The sequence below is a fragment of the Notothenia coriiceps genome, unplaced genomic scaffold, assembly GCF_000735185.1.
Source record: "Notothenia coriiceps isolate Sejong01 unplaced genomic scaffold, NC01 NC01_scaffold00037250, whole genome shotgun sequence".
NCBI classification, from domain to species: Eukaryota; Metazoa; Chordata; class Actinopteri; order Perciformes; family Nototheniidae; genus Notothenia; species Notothenia coriiceps.
The window spans coordinates 5743480-5758672 of record NW_011369951.1 but is presented as its reverse complement, the minus strand read 5'-3'; the positions used below and the strand labels follow the sequence as shown (position 1 = coordinate 5758672).

The following is a 15193-nucleotide window of genomic DNA, read 5'->3' as shown; positions in this document are numbered from 1 at the left end:
CTAATTTACAGGATGGCCGCTGGTTGGCCCAATAGAGATTGCGCCTGAAAAATGTGCGGCGGACGAAATGGCACGAAGGCTTTTGGGGGGCTCCCCCTAGAAAATAAAAGATTTTTGCAGGTCTTAGATGCTGTCTGGTGCATTCTCTAGGATCTGAATTATAAGATGAAACCACACCAATATTATATGTACAATTTCAAGTTGTTTGTTCTTGTGTGTGGTTTGCTCGCTTGCATGCACCTGCATTAGCTACTGTATAAGAAATACTTAAGTTGTTTGGTCAGACACTTTCCATCTGATGAAAGCAAATGCCCTTCCCAGAGTAAAAAAGTAGTAAACATTACATTCAGTGTGTAACTGCCGAAAATAAACATTATTACACTATGTATGGCCCCTGTTAAAAATGTTGTAGGGTGTTACTCTACTGATAACTTGTCGAATGAATGCTTCCTCATCCGGAAGGCTGACGAGCAGACCCGAGCAGCAGTCGAGAACCGACCATCGCCGGAGCACGACGAGGAAAAGGCCAGATGGCCCAAGAGGCGTGGAAATGCGGCCTTTGTTGCAAACGTGGTGCCTGTGGGGAATAGCCGGGCTTCAGTGCGCAACTTATGTGACAGGACAGAATAGTCTAATTCTAAGTCTAACACTTAATTGGGAGAAAGGAGATGTCGCTGTATGGGTTGATTGTGCGTTAGATCTGTTGTTAATGCCCGGTGTTCCGGTGGGCATGTAACAAATGCATAATGCTGCGTATACTTGTGCCTTCACCCAGTTGCATAGCGACACTTATTGTTTAGGTGTCTTTTAATAAGCAGGTAGTCCATCATTTAGCTAGCAACTAGCTGGATCTGATCGATATGGACATAAACGAGAGGATGTTTCTAACTGACGGGAGAGAGACCAGTCTGCTGCGACGAGTCGTCATGCACCGCTGCATGATCACATGCAGCGCGTGAGCGGACAAAACACACACTTCAGGTATAGAATATCACACGTAGCTATTTTAATTACCTCTCAACACTACCGTAACTAGTTATAGATATGTTTAGTTTTACTGTAGGGCACTCATACTGGATCCGCGAGTGCCATGATTACTGGCATAATAGATTGGCCCGATCGCGGGTAACCAGCAGGTGAGGGCTTCATTTTGCCGAGCTAAATCAGTAGATAGCCCCGGGACAATCGGGCAGTCCGTTAATGTCGAGCCCTGTGTATACATATTGTAAGATTCTCTACTCCTGTAGGCACATCTCTGCTTGCTCATTTGATGCAAGGTAGTCTGTCTTCTTATACTTTGTACAATGATATAATATTTCTCTGTGTCTGTGTTTTATTGAGATATTTAATGTGTTTCGTATCTTGTTATTTGGTTATATTGTGCAGGTTTAAGATATCGGATCCCACGACAGAGCAAAGGCAGCAGAGGCGAAACTTCAGTCTGCAGGCTTGTGCCAACAAACATGACATATTTATCTCACTCGTCATGGAAACTTTGAAGGGTTAGAGTTATCAAGTCATCTCTGGTTTGGACTGACCTTCCAAAGCCACGCTCTTCGTGTCTGGACTTCTGATCGAACATGTTGGATATCTGATGTGCTGCCACAGAAGACCTTAATCTGATGGTTAGAGTGAGGGGTCCAGACCCCAGTTTGGGGGACTGGCGTGACTTAGAGAGGTGTTCTACCAATGAAGGGTTGGGTGTTGATCCTGATGTCAATTGAGCAAGATACTTAACCCCGAGCTGCTCCCCGGATGGGCCGATGTGTGATGTTAGTTTCTCTGAGCGTGGGTCCTTGTATGGCAGCCTCTCTATGAATGGCTCTAAATTGGTAAATGCTGCACTAAGAGGCTAAAGAGGTGGTACCCCCAGATCAGTGCTGGGCCACTTCTCTTTTCTGTGTCTTGAACCAGCATCATCCGTAACACAACATCAGTTTCCATTTGAACTGCCTGCCTCAGGATATCCACAAATTGGATGTCTCAAACGTTATCACTAGTAGATTACTGCAATCACTCCTCGCTTGGTATTAGTGAGAGAACCCTCTCCCCTCCAGTCCATCCAACACTCTGCTTCAAGGATTCAGGGCAGAACGTGACACAGGCCCACAAGCTGGTGGAGGGGATGCGGAGGGAGGATTCAGGGCAAATGCCGGGGGCAGGTTCAGAGGGTAGAGACAAGGGGAGAGGGAACTTCTGGGGGTTGGAGGTGTGTTCTGTTGAGTCATGCCATGAGTTAATCATTTAGTTTTCTGTCAAGTCGGTCAACAGTGTACTGATGGTACACTGATGTCCTCCCTATGCAGTCCTGTGTTTTCTGCAATGTAATTGTGTACATGATGACACCCTGTTCAAAAGCAGTGGCGTACCGTGGGGCTTTAGACAGGGCCTTCAGTAAAAATTGAAAAGCACATTACGAGTAACACACTTTACACGTCTCTGTCCTAGCCAGCGCAGCTCATAATCAAATAATGCGCCACATTGTATGCCAAACAGTCTCTCAACAATACGACTGTATGATCAACAATCCACAACAGTAAGCTAGATAAGGGTGCGTTTAATGCAGACAAAAATGTTCAACATTGATCAATGAAGTAATCTATTAATTTAAAACTGGGTGTCATGGGGTGGAAAGCCTGCACGCGGCTCTAAAAGTGAGCTGCTGGGGAATAGTGAAGGGTGTGACGTCAGCGTTGTGTGTTCACTTGCATGAGTAGTAGAGGAGATGTCTCGTTTAGTGTCTGGGACGAGGAGGAGGGTTCTTCTGTTGATCAGAAGTTTGTGTAGGGCTTGATGGACGACGCTGCTGAGCGCCCAGGGGGGTGGTGTGGAAGAAGAACGGTCAATGCAGACCAGTAACTAAAAAACGGGTGAATGGGGGGGGGGGGGGTGAGGGGGACGTTTTCCCTCAACAAAAAAATTGCTGAAAACTAGGGAAGTGCTACAGAACAGGAGGAAGTAGCATCTGGGAAACGGTTTTGTCCCACACTACCGGTTCTCCACAAAGGAATTGACTTGCAAACTCTTTTTGTGTGTGAGTATGTGTGTTCTGAGTTCATGCATTCCTTTATTGAAGGAGAAAATGAAAATGATAAAAGCGGGGCGCTGTTCACTGACTCTTTTTCTTTTTCTTTAATGACCGAAAATTATAGATTTTTCATAACAAAATCATTCTTCATTTAAATCATAGGGAAATGTCTCAAAGTAAAAAATTAAAGAAAACACGTGCTACCAAGAGAGGAACATTTCTGGGTCGGCTGGTGACTGGATTGGGCTGGTTTCTAGTTGCTACGTTTGGAAAGTTGGTGGGCGGCGTGCATTGACCATGCAAATATACCTTAGGTCCTCGCTTGTTGTCATAGGACAGTTGGTCGAGGTTTTCATAGTTCCTTTTTTTATTCTGATGAGTAATGTGCACAGAGAAAATATGCAGACACAGAAAAATATTATAAACAGTTGAAAATGGAGGGCAGTAAAGCATTCCAACAAATCTCCACTTTTCTGCTTCAAATTAGGAGCTTTAACGGTGGGGCTTGCAAAACATCAGAGACGACCGCTGGATGGAAATGCTCTGGTTCCAGCAACAATCAATACACAAAACAGCATTAACATAGAACTTTGTACACAAAAACATTGGTGGTCAACACAGGCCATAGGACTCTCTACACCAAGAGAGGTATCTAGTATCTAAGAATGACTAGCTCATTAATGGTTTAACGGTATGTAAACTATCAATAGGCTCGTCTATACAATTATCTCTGGAGGTAACAACATTTTTACCATCCTAAGTTTAACACATCCTACGGTAGATCCTAGCTGAATACGCAAACACAAGCTAATGATTCTCAAGAAAAACGGATATTGAAGCTATAATCATAGCTGCATATTAGTGAATTAATTGAAAATAATACAAAATAAATTAGTTTTTGGTCTGAGGTCTTCTCCCTTGTCAAATGTAATCGGCACTGACGATGAGTTTGATGGAGGTCGATACACATGTTATATCATCTCCTGTTGGAATTAAGAAGTAGGGATGGGGGGGAAATCAAAACATAGTACCATTGTAAAAACTAAGTATCGTCATCATATTGTATCGTGTGGCTTCTGCTGAGTCACACCCCTATGTAAAGTATGTTGACATCCGATATACTATATATTGTTCCCATCACGTAGGTAATATACTGTATTATACTATAAAGTCAAGATGTTATAGTACATACTGTGTGCAATTAGTATGTATGGTATCTAGTCACAGCACACAAAGTTCTGACTCTCAGGTCGGTCTATATTCTGTCACCATATTTGTCATCATTTTGGATTCCAGTCCCGTTCTGACGGAGGAGACACTGGGGTCCTGCCTGAGACTGGCAGCCATTTTGCAGGAAAACACATCATCTTTCTGCTTCGTGGGGTTCTTATGCAGCTGCCTGGCTCCACAGCTCACACCTCAGTGCACCCCCTTCACAAAGGTGACTAAAGCAGACAAGCTGACAAGCAAATTCATATCAAACGCCATCCAGGAAGAACTCAAAACTAAACGGGTAATTGTTAAAACCTCAAAGATGATAACAGAAAAGCAATCATGAGACTTTAACTGCCATGTAATTACCGAGTAAAACCATTTGATCATAAAACAAGCTTTTTTATTAATCTTCAGGATTTGATCTCCTTTCCACAAGTACCATCCAGCAGCACTGCGGACACAAATAAAACACTTTGTCCTTTTTTTTTACCCAAGAGTGTTGCTGGCGCTCTATTTGAGTATCCTCACAGGCTTTAATATTTCATCTTCTGTTGGTCACGTTTGCACTCTAAACTCTCCTGTGTCCAGAGCCTGTGCTGGTTGTGACTGCGATCCCCCCGCGACGCTGTGACCTCACTAACGACTTGCCGCAAGGATAAAAATAACTCTTCAATTTAACAACTTTATGCAGCACAACAAGGTGATTAGAGAAAACACCACTTCTCATTAAAGCATAATGTGAAAACACTGACGTCTGCCACATCCAAACTAACATCCGTCACCAAAAACCATCAAAGCTGTCGATGCATTTACAGTTCAGCTGTTTAGCTTATTGTCTTACAAACACACGTCCAATGAAAGAGCTACAGGTTTCATTATCCAGCTCATGTGGTGACATACATGGCATGTCAGAGGTAAGCCGAAAAAATTGCTACGTAGCTACGCAGGGATGTGTCCGAAATTGTTTGAAATCTTTGGTTCTTCTGCTTGTTTTCTTGTCATTTTATCATTTAAAGGTGAAATAAGTAAGGTCGTTATAGCGGCAAAAAGACAATCTTCAAATATGCTTAGCTGCGAAACATACACGTTTTGATATCTACTGGTACTATAATAATAATAATAATAATAATAACTTGAATTTATATAGCGCCTTTCATAACCTCAAGGTCTATACTAGGCCTATATTATTTTATAAGATTTAGGAGAGCATTTCAAGGTTGTTATATTCGTTTTTTTAAACTGTATATTTATTTCTAATAGCATGACACTCAGACAGATATATTTTCTTACTGTGAACTTATCCCATATAAAGACCAAAACAAACGTTATTTGTTATTCTTCTTTTTTTTTAAAACTTGTCAAACATATAGTTTATTTTCAATAAAAAGGCTCATTCCTTTCCTAGCTGGGCTTTGTAGTTTTTATCAAATACCACTTAAAATAGGAGGAAATTGACATTTATTGGGGACTATTTTCAGCTGCGGATTAATACACGTTTGGTGCTCTAGTGAGAATTTAACGGCAGCAGCACATTCCATGTGGGTTCAACTCAATATGAATACAGTGTGTGCTCATTGTAATTAAGGAACACAGTGTGACTTCCTGTTATGTTTTAAATGGAGATCTATAGAATAAGATATAATATCAAATACAAAGGAATAGGAATCATTAGGCTTTGAAAGCAGGACAATAGGATCAGTATGAGATATTTATATGGGATTGCTTTATAGCACAACAAAATACAATAGCCCCCTGAGTTTGACCAGGCTTTTAGTGTAATTATGGCTGCACACTTTTGGCAGAAATTCTTACAATAAATCCTTCTTATGGCGCCAAATGAGCTTGAGCTGGCCCTGCAGTAATGACTGAATAGATGTCTAATTAAATACAAGTAGTAGAGAGAGTTCCCTAAGTATTATGAGTTTGAATGGGACGTACAGATGGGTTCATTTTGAGATCCAAACTCATAAAAAGCAATCAAAGGAACTTCCTGGATTGTCGTCAAGGGCTTCTAGTGCACAGATTTCATCTCAATAGTGCAGGATGTGAGTATCATCTATGATTCAAAAGTATAATTTATTTAACTGCAGGGATTTGGTTGTACACGCCAACTTAACGTTTGAAACCTTTTCCTATTGGTGAATCAATCAATCACTTCATTTAAGTAGCTTTGGCTGTGGTTGCTTCTGTGAATAACCCCGGGTGTGTGTCATTTCCAGCGTCTCTTCAGCTTCTGATTTAATTAAATCTCAGAATCAGGACTCATTTCATTCTGAACACACAATTACAGCAATGTGCCCCAGAGAGGGACAGGCATCAGAGAGTGAAAAGAGAGAAAAAAAAACGTCCCACGGTACCTTCGTCTTATTAAAAAGATTAAATAGATGGCTGTTATTTTTTCACTTCTTCCGCTATCGCTCTATGTTCCTAAAGGGCTACACATCATCGCGGTCTCAAGTCTGTTTTGGCTCAAAGACGATGATCAGCATTTCAGTGACCCAAACACACAGCTCTGAGCTACCCTTAAAATGGATGCATCAGCGCTATCTGAAAAGGCGAGAACAATCCCCCGTATCATGTGAACACGAGCTAACAGGGTGCAATAAACAAAAAGCCTCTGTGTAAAATAATGAAGCCGGCCATTCATCACGCTCTGAGAGGAAACACCTGACTTCCGCCACGGCCCCCGATTACACACTTCAGTCTGTGATGGTTTGCAAGGCCCCACGTTAAAGTCCGCTATTTGGCTCCCAAATGTGGATAGACACAGGATAATTTGGACTATGACGAAAAGCAACGTGAAGATGAGCAAATAAACGTACAAACTTTTGTCAGATTAGACCACATTAGACGCTGTTGATGTCTCTAGGAATGTTAGCCAATGTTTACACAATGGTGAGAAAGAGATATGGCCACATAACAGAAAGGAAAACAGTTACATAGAAGACCTCTTGAGGTTTAAAAACCTTAAACACTCGCGCGCTCACACACTCTTTTAGGGAGCCTGGGAGCCGGAGCATCTCACCTTTGTTTCTCTCTCCTCCAGCAGGGTCTCCAGCCTCTTTTGAGCAGCGCGCCCCTCGTGGTCATCACTCACTATCAGGATGATGTGGTTCCAGTTGAACTCTCGCATCAAGTCGAACCACACGTGCGCCTGGTGGGAGTACGGAGGGACTGTCCGCAGAAAGGACAGGTGGATACTCTGTGGAGCAGGGAGGGGAGATTAACATTGTGGAGTTTTACAGCTTTTAACGCATGACTCAACGTTAAGAACATGCCAAAAGAAGTTGACAAAAAGATGGCTCATGGGTGCCCTCCTGCTCTTTTAAGGTCATTTATATGCATTAATTTATTTTGGGGGGAATTTGAGCCAGGACCGTGGTGTTCCAATCTAGTAATCATAATGCTACAACATTAATATATATAACACAAATTGGACCAGCAGTTTAAGAAGGCCCGTTCCTGTTACAACATGAAAATGGCTCATGTCCATTTGGAGAAAAATAAGAAGTTTGGTGATGTTGTTATAGAGGCATGGTTCTGTCTAGATCAGGGGTGTCAAACTAAATTTCATCGCGGGCCACATTAGCATTATGGTTGCACTCAAAGGGCCGGTTGTAACTATATACATATATAAATATATGATATATATATATAAAATAATGCATTATATTAAATTATTGCCTCTGAATTGGATTATTATCGGATAGGGTAATAACTAACTACGTTTGAAAACAGAAGTCCAGGGCAAATAATTGCAAGTCTCTTCATTGCGCATGTCACAAAACGAGATGCATTGTGGGACATGTAGTTTATGGGCAACCTGCTTCTGTAAAGTGGCATGTAACTGTATAATAAACTTATTATATTCTTTGCAAGCTCTTGCTGACCACATTAAATTAAGTCGCGGGCCGGATTTGGCCCCCGGGCCTTGAGTTTGACACCCCTGGTCTAGATGGTAAAAAAGACACACAGAAAGAGGACCCTTTTCTAATGGTAAACATCCAAGGTCAATGCCTGACCCCAACCATCGCCCAAGAGTTTCTCAAATCCATCCTACCATCTTGTCAGGACCAAGAAAAATAAAGACTATAGAGCGAAAGGATAAGGGCGAATGGTTGGGCCATTAAGATATCAGACTCAACTACATGCATGGGAGTCTTATTGTTCGTCTTTTGGTCAAAGTTTGTCTCTTCACACCATGACCATTAGTCATTCCCTAACATTCGAGAAACCGTCATTTAAATCCAAACCTGTTTTTCTAACCCTAAACGCCAACCCTAGTCCTGAACACGCCAGTCTTTATTCGGAGTTGCTACGACCAATAAGATGCAGACTTGGTAAAGGGGAACTGAATTTGGTTTGAATCCACTTTTACCAGTCATAACCAAGTCATGTTGTGCCTAGGCCTCACCAAACCTCCACCATAGCATTGTAACGTCATATCATGTCATGTCGTCAAACCATGTCCATCACTTGGTGGAAGACTTAAAACGCAGACTAAGAGTCTTATCAGGTTGGACCTAACTAATGCTCTTGGCTGACATATGGGTGCAAATGGGTGTCCACATAATTTCGGGAATGTGGTGTAGTTTAATTACTGTACACTAACAAAACAGAGACATGCAATACGTTGGAAGTTTGAATTCCTGCGGCTGCTTTTTTTTCTAGAAAAAGGGATACTATGCATCAATATTAAAGACAGTAAAATAAATCACTGAATTTAATGCCTTTGATATCATTTAACCTACAAGAGTAGCAGAGATGTCAATCAAATTTAAATTGAATTCCTCGACGTCTTTCTCAGAACGTTGCTTTAAAGTTTCCTTTCAGTGGCATGTGCTCCATAAAAACATAACTCAGGCCAAGCACATTAGTAATGGCGCTCTTTCAATTTTCAGCAGGAAACCCATTTAATCACAGCTCCCCTAATGGACAGTGATGGGACGTTTAATCTAGAAGGCTTTTGAAGCTGCCCCACGGGAGCTCCTCACTCGCTCACTCTGCGTTCACTCCCCGCCTGTTTTCCTCTCCCTCTATCTCCCTTCAGATCTCATCCATCACTCACCTTGTCGGAGTAGATGGACATGCGGGTGGTGAGCCCCACCACGGGGATGCGGTAGAAGCCCGCAGTGTAGGAGACAGGCGTTGGAGTGAGGTGGTCATTGGACTGGGGAGGGTGACTCACCAGGATAGCGTAGACCTGCAGAGGCCCAGAAGAAGAACACTCTGTTATTTACAGCAAATGGTAGCACCACTAATCGTTAAAAAAAGGAATCCGATTCAGACTTTTCTTTCTTTTTTCTCTTGCTTTGATCGTTTCCCATGTTTGCCGACAATAACATGAACATCTTATCATATTTAAAGATTCTTCAAACACAACCTGTACAAGAACACACATATGGGAAGTACAACATGTCTCTTCTTGGTAAATTAACATTTCTGGCATGAAACCACTGTAAAAGATCCACGCTAAATTCATGACCCTTTTTGTTGGAGGCTGTGCCAACACAATGCACACAAGATGCCATTTGTTTGATTGACCTGACAGTATTTGCTATGCACACTTGGAGGATGACTGTATAATAATAACTTTATTAAAAGTTCCTTTCTGAGCCACTGAATTCTCAATTTTAATTTGGTTAGAAGTGGAATGAATGCTCAAATATTTCAAGACATACACTGTGTAAGAAATGAATTTTTTAAGGCAGTGCCTCAAGATTAAGTACATATGCAAGAGTCACTTTAATTATTTAATCAAAATATCACACACTGATTGCCGTGCTGAATGTAGGGCATCCGGGGCCCCTCAGCATCTGTCCGCTTTGCATGGTCTGTAATCCAGTCTTGGCAAAAAACATCTGTCCTTCTACTTCAAGTTTGATTACATGTGTGGTGCGCACTTTGAACACAATATCGTCATCTTTAATTTAGCAGGTGCGACTGCTTCTCCGTAGAGTTGCATAACAGGTTAAAAATAACATGTTTGAATAAATTGTAGAGGAGCAAAGAAATAAGGTCTGAGAGCTCAGCTTGAGAAATGCTTCGGAGATGGAAGTAAGAGGAATAAAGTTGGCTTGTTTGTGCGCAGGCATGGATTTCTGGATATGAGCAGCCCGTATGGTTGGGTCAAAAATGAGGTCTATCTTCCAAAGACTGCTCGCAGGCATCTACTCCTCCATCTGCCACAGACTTCCCTTCTCAGTAACTGTATTCGCCCACAAGCCAAAGCTCTTATGATGAAACCTTCCACTGACCTTCTGTCTTATTATTGTGACTACTGTGGATTACAAGAGAGGCGTGTTGCACAACTGAAGCATCGTTGGTGCAATTTTCTCAGCCTTACGTGTGCTTATAGTTTGGAGACTAAGTGGGACAGTATTATTCCACAAGCCTGTATTAATTAGAGGCATTACACTGAGTGGAGAAGCACAAGGACATGAAAGCAGCACTGAAGCTGTGGGTCTTTTTTTTAAATTTTTTGTCTTGTTGTTAAGCCTCATTATGTGTGTGGGAGAAACAAGAGCGAGAGCGAGTGGGACTTGACGCCCCAACATGCTGTGACATAACGCAGGCGCTTTTTAGGAGCCATGTTGAGCATCACTCATCATACATTATGAAATATGAATTGTTTGTTAGATCTGCAGCACACAAAGTATGACTATTTGCTGCTTGTGTATACTTTTTTAAACGGGAATCACATAGTCCAAGAATAAAAAAACATTTGTTCATATCATACAGACTGCCTGGAGACAAACAAATAGAAAGTGTCAGCCTCCCCCTGCAAGAGCGATGTATGGAGCACATACATACAGTAGTGGAGTGGTTCATTGTAATATGACGTAAACTGCACATTTTCACTCCTCACTGGTTCCTTTGCAGTTCAGTAGATCTGCAGCTGTGTGTCCGGGAAACATACACTTGCCCTCTCATCCGAGATATGCCCGAACCCAAAGCCTATTTCTGGATGTCTGTGTGACAGATGGGTGTGTGGGGAATTCACTGTATTAGCACTAAACACAAAGAGGACTCATGTGTGCGTAGAGTGAGTGCCAAATTGGATAAATGACAGGCCTGTGTTAATATGGGATGATTTCTAGTGCGCTGATGCTGAATGGAAATGTAGTCTGCTACTGTAAGGATAAATAGACAGCTGGTTCAGAGCTCTAAACTGATTATGACAAACAATCTTTTTTTGTTGGAGTAGTCCTTACTTGAATAAACAATAGCAACTTTCTATTGCAAGGTTTGGTTCTTCCAAAACAATAAACAAATAACCAGATTTGCAGTTGTGTGGAGGTGTGCATGGATCATATGTAACCTATGACTCAGAGATGATTTGCCTAAGCACCCATGCGTGCAGAGGTGGCGGTGAGGGTACCTGACTGGAGATGAGGTCCTCGCACACGGACAGAGCCATCTGGATGGCATTGGGCTTGTGCGTGACGGAGATGGCAGTCAGCTTGAATTTATCTCTTCCATAAACCTGGTTGGCCTGGGTCACGGCATCTTTGAAGACCTGCTCGTATCTCTTCTGGCTCAGCACGGCCCCGATGTTCACGATCTTCGGCTCACAGCCGGCCCGCGCGCAGGAGCACCAGAAGAGCACCGCCAACAGAAACAGACGCATCGTGTGGACCACCAGCGAACAGCCTTTCAGTGCAGCCCGGTCGCTTTTCTCCCCGGTGGCGGGTCGGCTCCACCAGCTTCTGGACGGAGGCACGGCTCACCCCGTTCAATGCACGATCCAGGTGGGCGGTGAGAGCGAGGTTTGGGGTGGGGGAGGGCCAGAAGAGGTAGGAGAAGACAACAAAAATAAAAGATGGATTTATGTGCAATGCGGAGGAATGTGCATGCTCATTTTAAGAGCAGCCTGTCAACTGTGGACATCCAAACCGCATTGTCCATCTTTCTTTTTTTTGTGCTCTCCTCTGCAGAATCGTTTTTTTTTTTTCTTCCAGAAATATTTAAATCATCCTCCACGCGGCTTCTCCTTCGGGGCGTGAGTCGCTCCTCCAGCCGCTGCTCGGTGCGCTGTGTGCGGACTGATCAGCGCGATGAGTCGCTGGCTGCTCGCTCCAAACTGAGCAGGCTGCTGTCCTTAGTGCTGGCAGCTGTGCATGCGCGCCGTGGTGCTATACTGCGCGCTCCCGTCGTATCTGCTCCAGCACTCCTGGTTTTTGCGCGTTGGCGTGCTACTGCTGCTGTTGCTGCTCTAGATGAGGATGACGAGGATGACGATGATGATGCGGGAGTAGAAGCTGATCGTATGAAAAATAAATGAACATAGGCTACTTGTATAAAAACCACTCGACCACGAAGCTAGTCATAACATGACATGGAAGGGGAGATGATAATAATGTGTCATACCTGCAGGGCGTGGATTGACTGCTAAATTAACTCATTCATTTGTGGGCTTTGTTAATGCGGCTGATTTTTAAAGACTTGATAGCCGGATCACACTAGAGCAGATAGGGAGGAGGGAGGGGTGTTAATACCAATTTAGCAGGTTTCAGGTCAGATGTAAGCAGGGCTTGTATTAGTTATTTTTTCATCCAAACTGGAAGCAGAGTCGGATTTGTCGCGTAGCTCTCTCTGCGTAAAGTGGACCGCACTCGTTCCCGGATGGCTCATTACGCAGCATGTCAGGGACAGCTGTCACATATAATCAGTCTGGGGTCAAATCAGCCTGTGTTGTGTAATCAATATCCATATCTGCGTTTTTGGAGTGTGTCAGTACCAGTTTGGAGCATCCCTGCAGAGAGACAGAGCTTGCATGAGCAGAATCAACCTCCTGGTTACCTAGGAAACAAGATTTCGCACACGCGCACACACACAAAGGGTGTCTTTACACAGAGGAAACATTCCCTGACAAGCCGACAGAGAGTTTATTCATCACAGCAGGAGAGTTAAAAAACATCAAAAAACAAACGAGCACAGCCAGAGTCATTCCGTGAACTAACAGCAGTTTATATCATTTTGATTATAAATAGTCAAGAATCTGGACATTTATCCTCAAGGGATTTTTTCGACTGATCTCAAATCATTCCACTGAAGAGGAAGGTGTTTAAGAAATGAGGACACTGTAAAGACATCGAACCGTGTTCTGAATGGTCAATAATTGATATCACGATTATTAAAAACGATTATCCATTTACTTTGAAAACATCAATTTATTGGAGAAAATGTTGAACAGTGTGTTTTTAACAGTTGATTACCCTGAACTTTAAGTATAACTCAACTGAAAAACAAATACAATTTTTTTTTTAAAGAAAAAATAAAGAAAAAAAATTAATAATAATAATAAAAAGATAATCGTTTTATTTTGATTACGTTGTTTTCGTAATCGTTGCAAGCCATAATCGTAATTGCGATTAAAATACGATGAATTGAGCAGCCTGTGTGTGTGTGTGTGTGTGTGTGTGTGTGTGTGTGTGTGTGTGTGTGTGTGTGTGTGTGTGTGTGTGTGTGTGTGTGTGTGTGTGTGTGTGTGTGTGTGTGTGTGTGTCACAGGTGGACACTGGCTCAGGTGTAATGTGATGACCCTGATGGCTCTTGTTGATAGCTCTCTAGTCAGAAAGTCCATGCAAAGCTATGAATAAATGATGCATCTGGGACCAAAAATAGGAGATAGAGATGGAGAATGAGAAGAAAATAAATGGAGGTGGGGAGGAGAGGAGCAGGCGGGGTGAAATTACATTAAAGCGGGAGAAAAACATTCAGAAAAAGAGAAGGAAAGAAAGCAAGACACTTGCCAACAAATACAGATGAAGTGAGATCCTGAGAAAACTGAATTTTATCAAATGTTGGGCCAGTAAGTGGGGACGTGATGGGCTCTGCTGCCACAAAATACATTATTTACAACCAAAGCTTTGCCAAAGTGGACACAGGAAAAGCTTCAAAGTAAAATATTTGATTTCAAGCCATCAAATGAAAGCTGCTATAGGCATGGTTTTACGGTAAAAATTCACCATCCTATCGATATAGACAAAAGTGGTGAAGGGGGTTTTAGGAGCTAAATTGATGCTGGGAATCTTTGCCGAAAAAGTATTTGTTTTATACCAAATCCACTATCGAGAAGATGTTAAGTGATTTATGGTTACAAATATTTGAAAACATGCCAACTCTGCAGTTTAATCTGATTTGTAATTTGTGTTTTTCTGAAAAAGCTCAAAACATTCGCTGTTGCTCGCCAACTAAACAGTAGACACGTATAGACTAAAGTCCAGCAGGTAAAGAGCTTTGGTTATGATAAGGTTTGTATGTCAAATATAACCTGATACTGGTATTCCTTTCATTTTGCAGACCATACTTACAGTTTAATCAAAGAGCGATAACCAGCATTTACTATAAAGCCTGCATTAACATTAACAAAGCATAATGTATAATGTCCTTAATATGCTACATGCGGCATTTTGGACATCAATTAATGATAACCACATTACTTATGAAACATACTATATAACTAGTGGTTACTGAGCACACTATCAGCCTCTGCTCCCACTTTGTGTTGGATCATAAGTCTGCTGTTCTTTATGGAGCTGAAAGTCAAACGGTTGAAATATTGAAAGTGAAAGAGCGAGAGAGAGTGGCAGATGTCTGTTCACACTTTACTGGTAGGACTGTGTGGTTAATGTGTACACATTGAGATTATGAGGATTAAAGAAGCAGATATACGGTTGAGACGGGTTACTGTTTTTCTAATGCAAGATAATTATGTGATGACAAAGTGGAAGATGTTGAGTCTGATAAAAACAGGACACAAAACTAACAGTGCATCAGAGGACCCTAACCCTAAAGTACGCATTTTTGAAGCACTAGGAAATATTTGGCAACTTGGTGTCCCCACCTGTTTTCTTCGGGTCAAATCTGACCGATTTACTACTTTCATCAATCATAACTTTTTTGTTTTACATTCGATTGCATTAGGGACATTAGGTGCACAGTAGA

At 42.2% G+C, this 15193-nt stretch overlaps 3 protein-coding genes across 5 annotated transcripts in view; 1 reads left to right on the top strand and 2 right to left on the bottom strand.

Annotated features, from left to right (window-relative positions):
- LOC104966795 (glutamate receptor ionotropic, NMDA 1-like) overlaps window positions 1-12467 on the bottom strand; it is a 12958-nt gene extending 491 nt beyond the window's left edge. Inside the window, exons 1-4 of one of the 2 annotated variants that reach the window (XM_010796087.1) lie at window positions 11625-12467; window positions 9312-9446; window positions 7269-7445; window positions 3338-3400 (exon numbers count right to left, since the gene is read on the bottom strand). In XM_010796087.1, coding sequence (XP_010794389.1) covers window positions 3338-3400; window positions 7269-7445; window positions 9312-9446; window positions 11625-11873 — 624 coding nt within the window. In that variant the 5' untranslated portion in view covers window positions 11874-12467. The remainder of the gene's footprint in view (window positions 1-3337; window positions 3401-7268; window positions 7446-9311; window positions 9447-11624) is intronic. The other variant, XM_010796088.1, reaches the window with a different exon arrangement.
- Window positions 1-15193, bottom strand: part of stxbp1a (syntaxin binding protein 1a) — a 682465-nt gene that overhangs the window by 523568 nt on the left and 143704 nt on the right. The window lies entirely within an intron of this gene.
- The window catches only part of cherp (calcium homeostasis endoplasmic reticulum protein), a 103957-nt gene that overhangs the window by 74351 nt on the left and 14413 nt on the right, over window positions 1-15193 (top strand). The window lies entirely within an intron of this gene.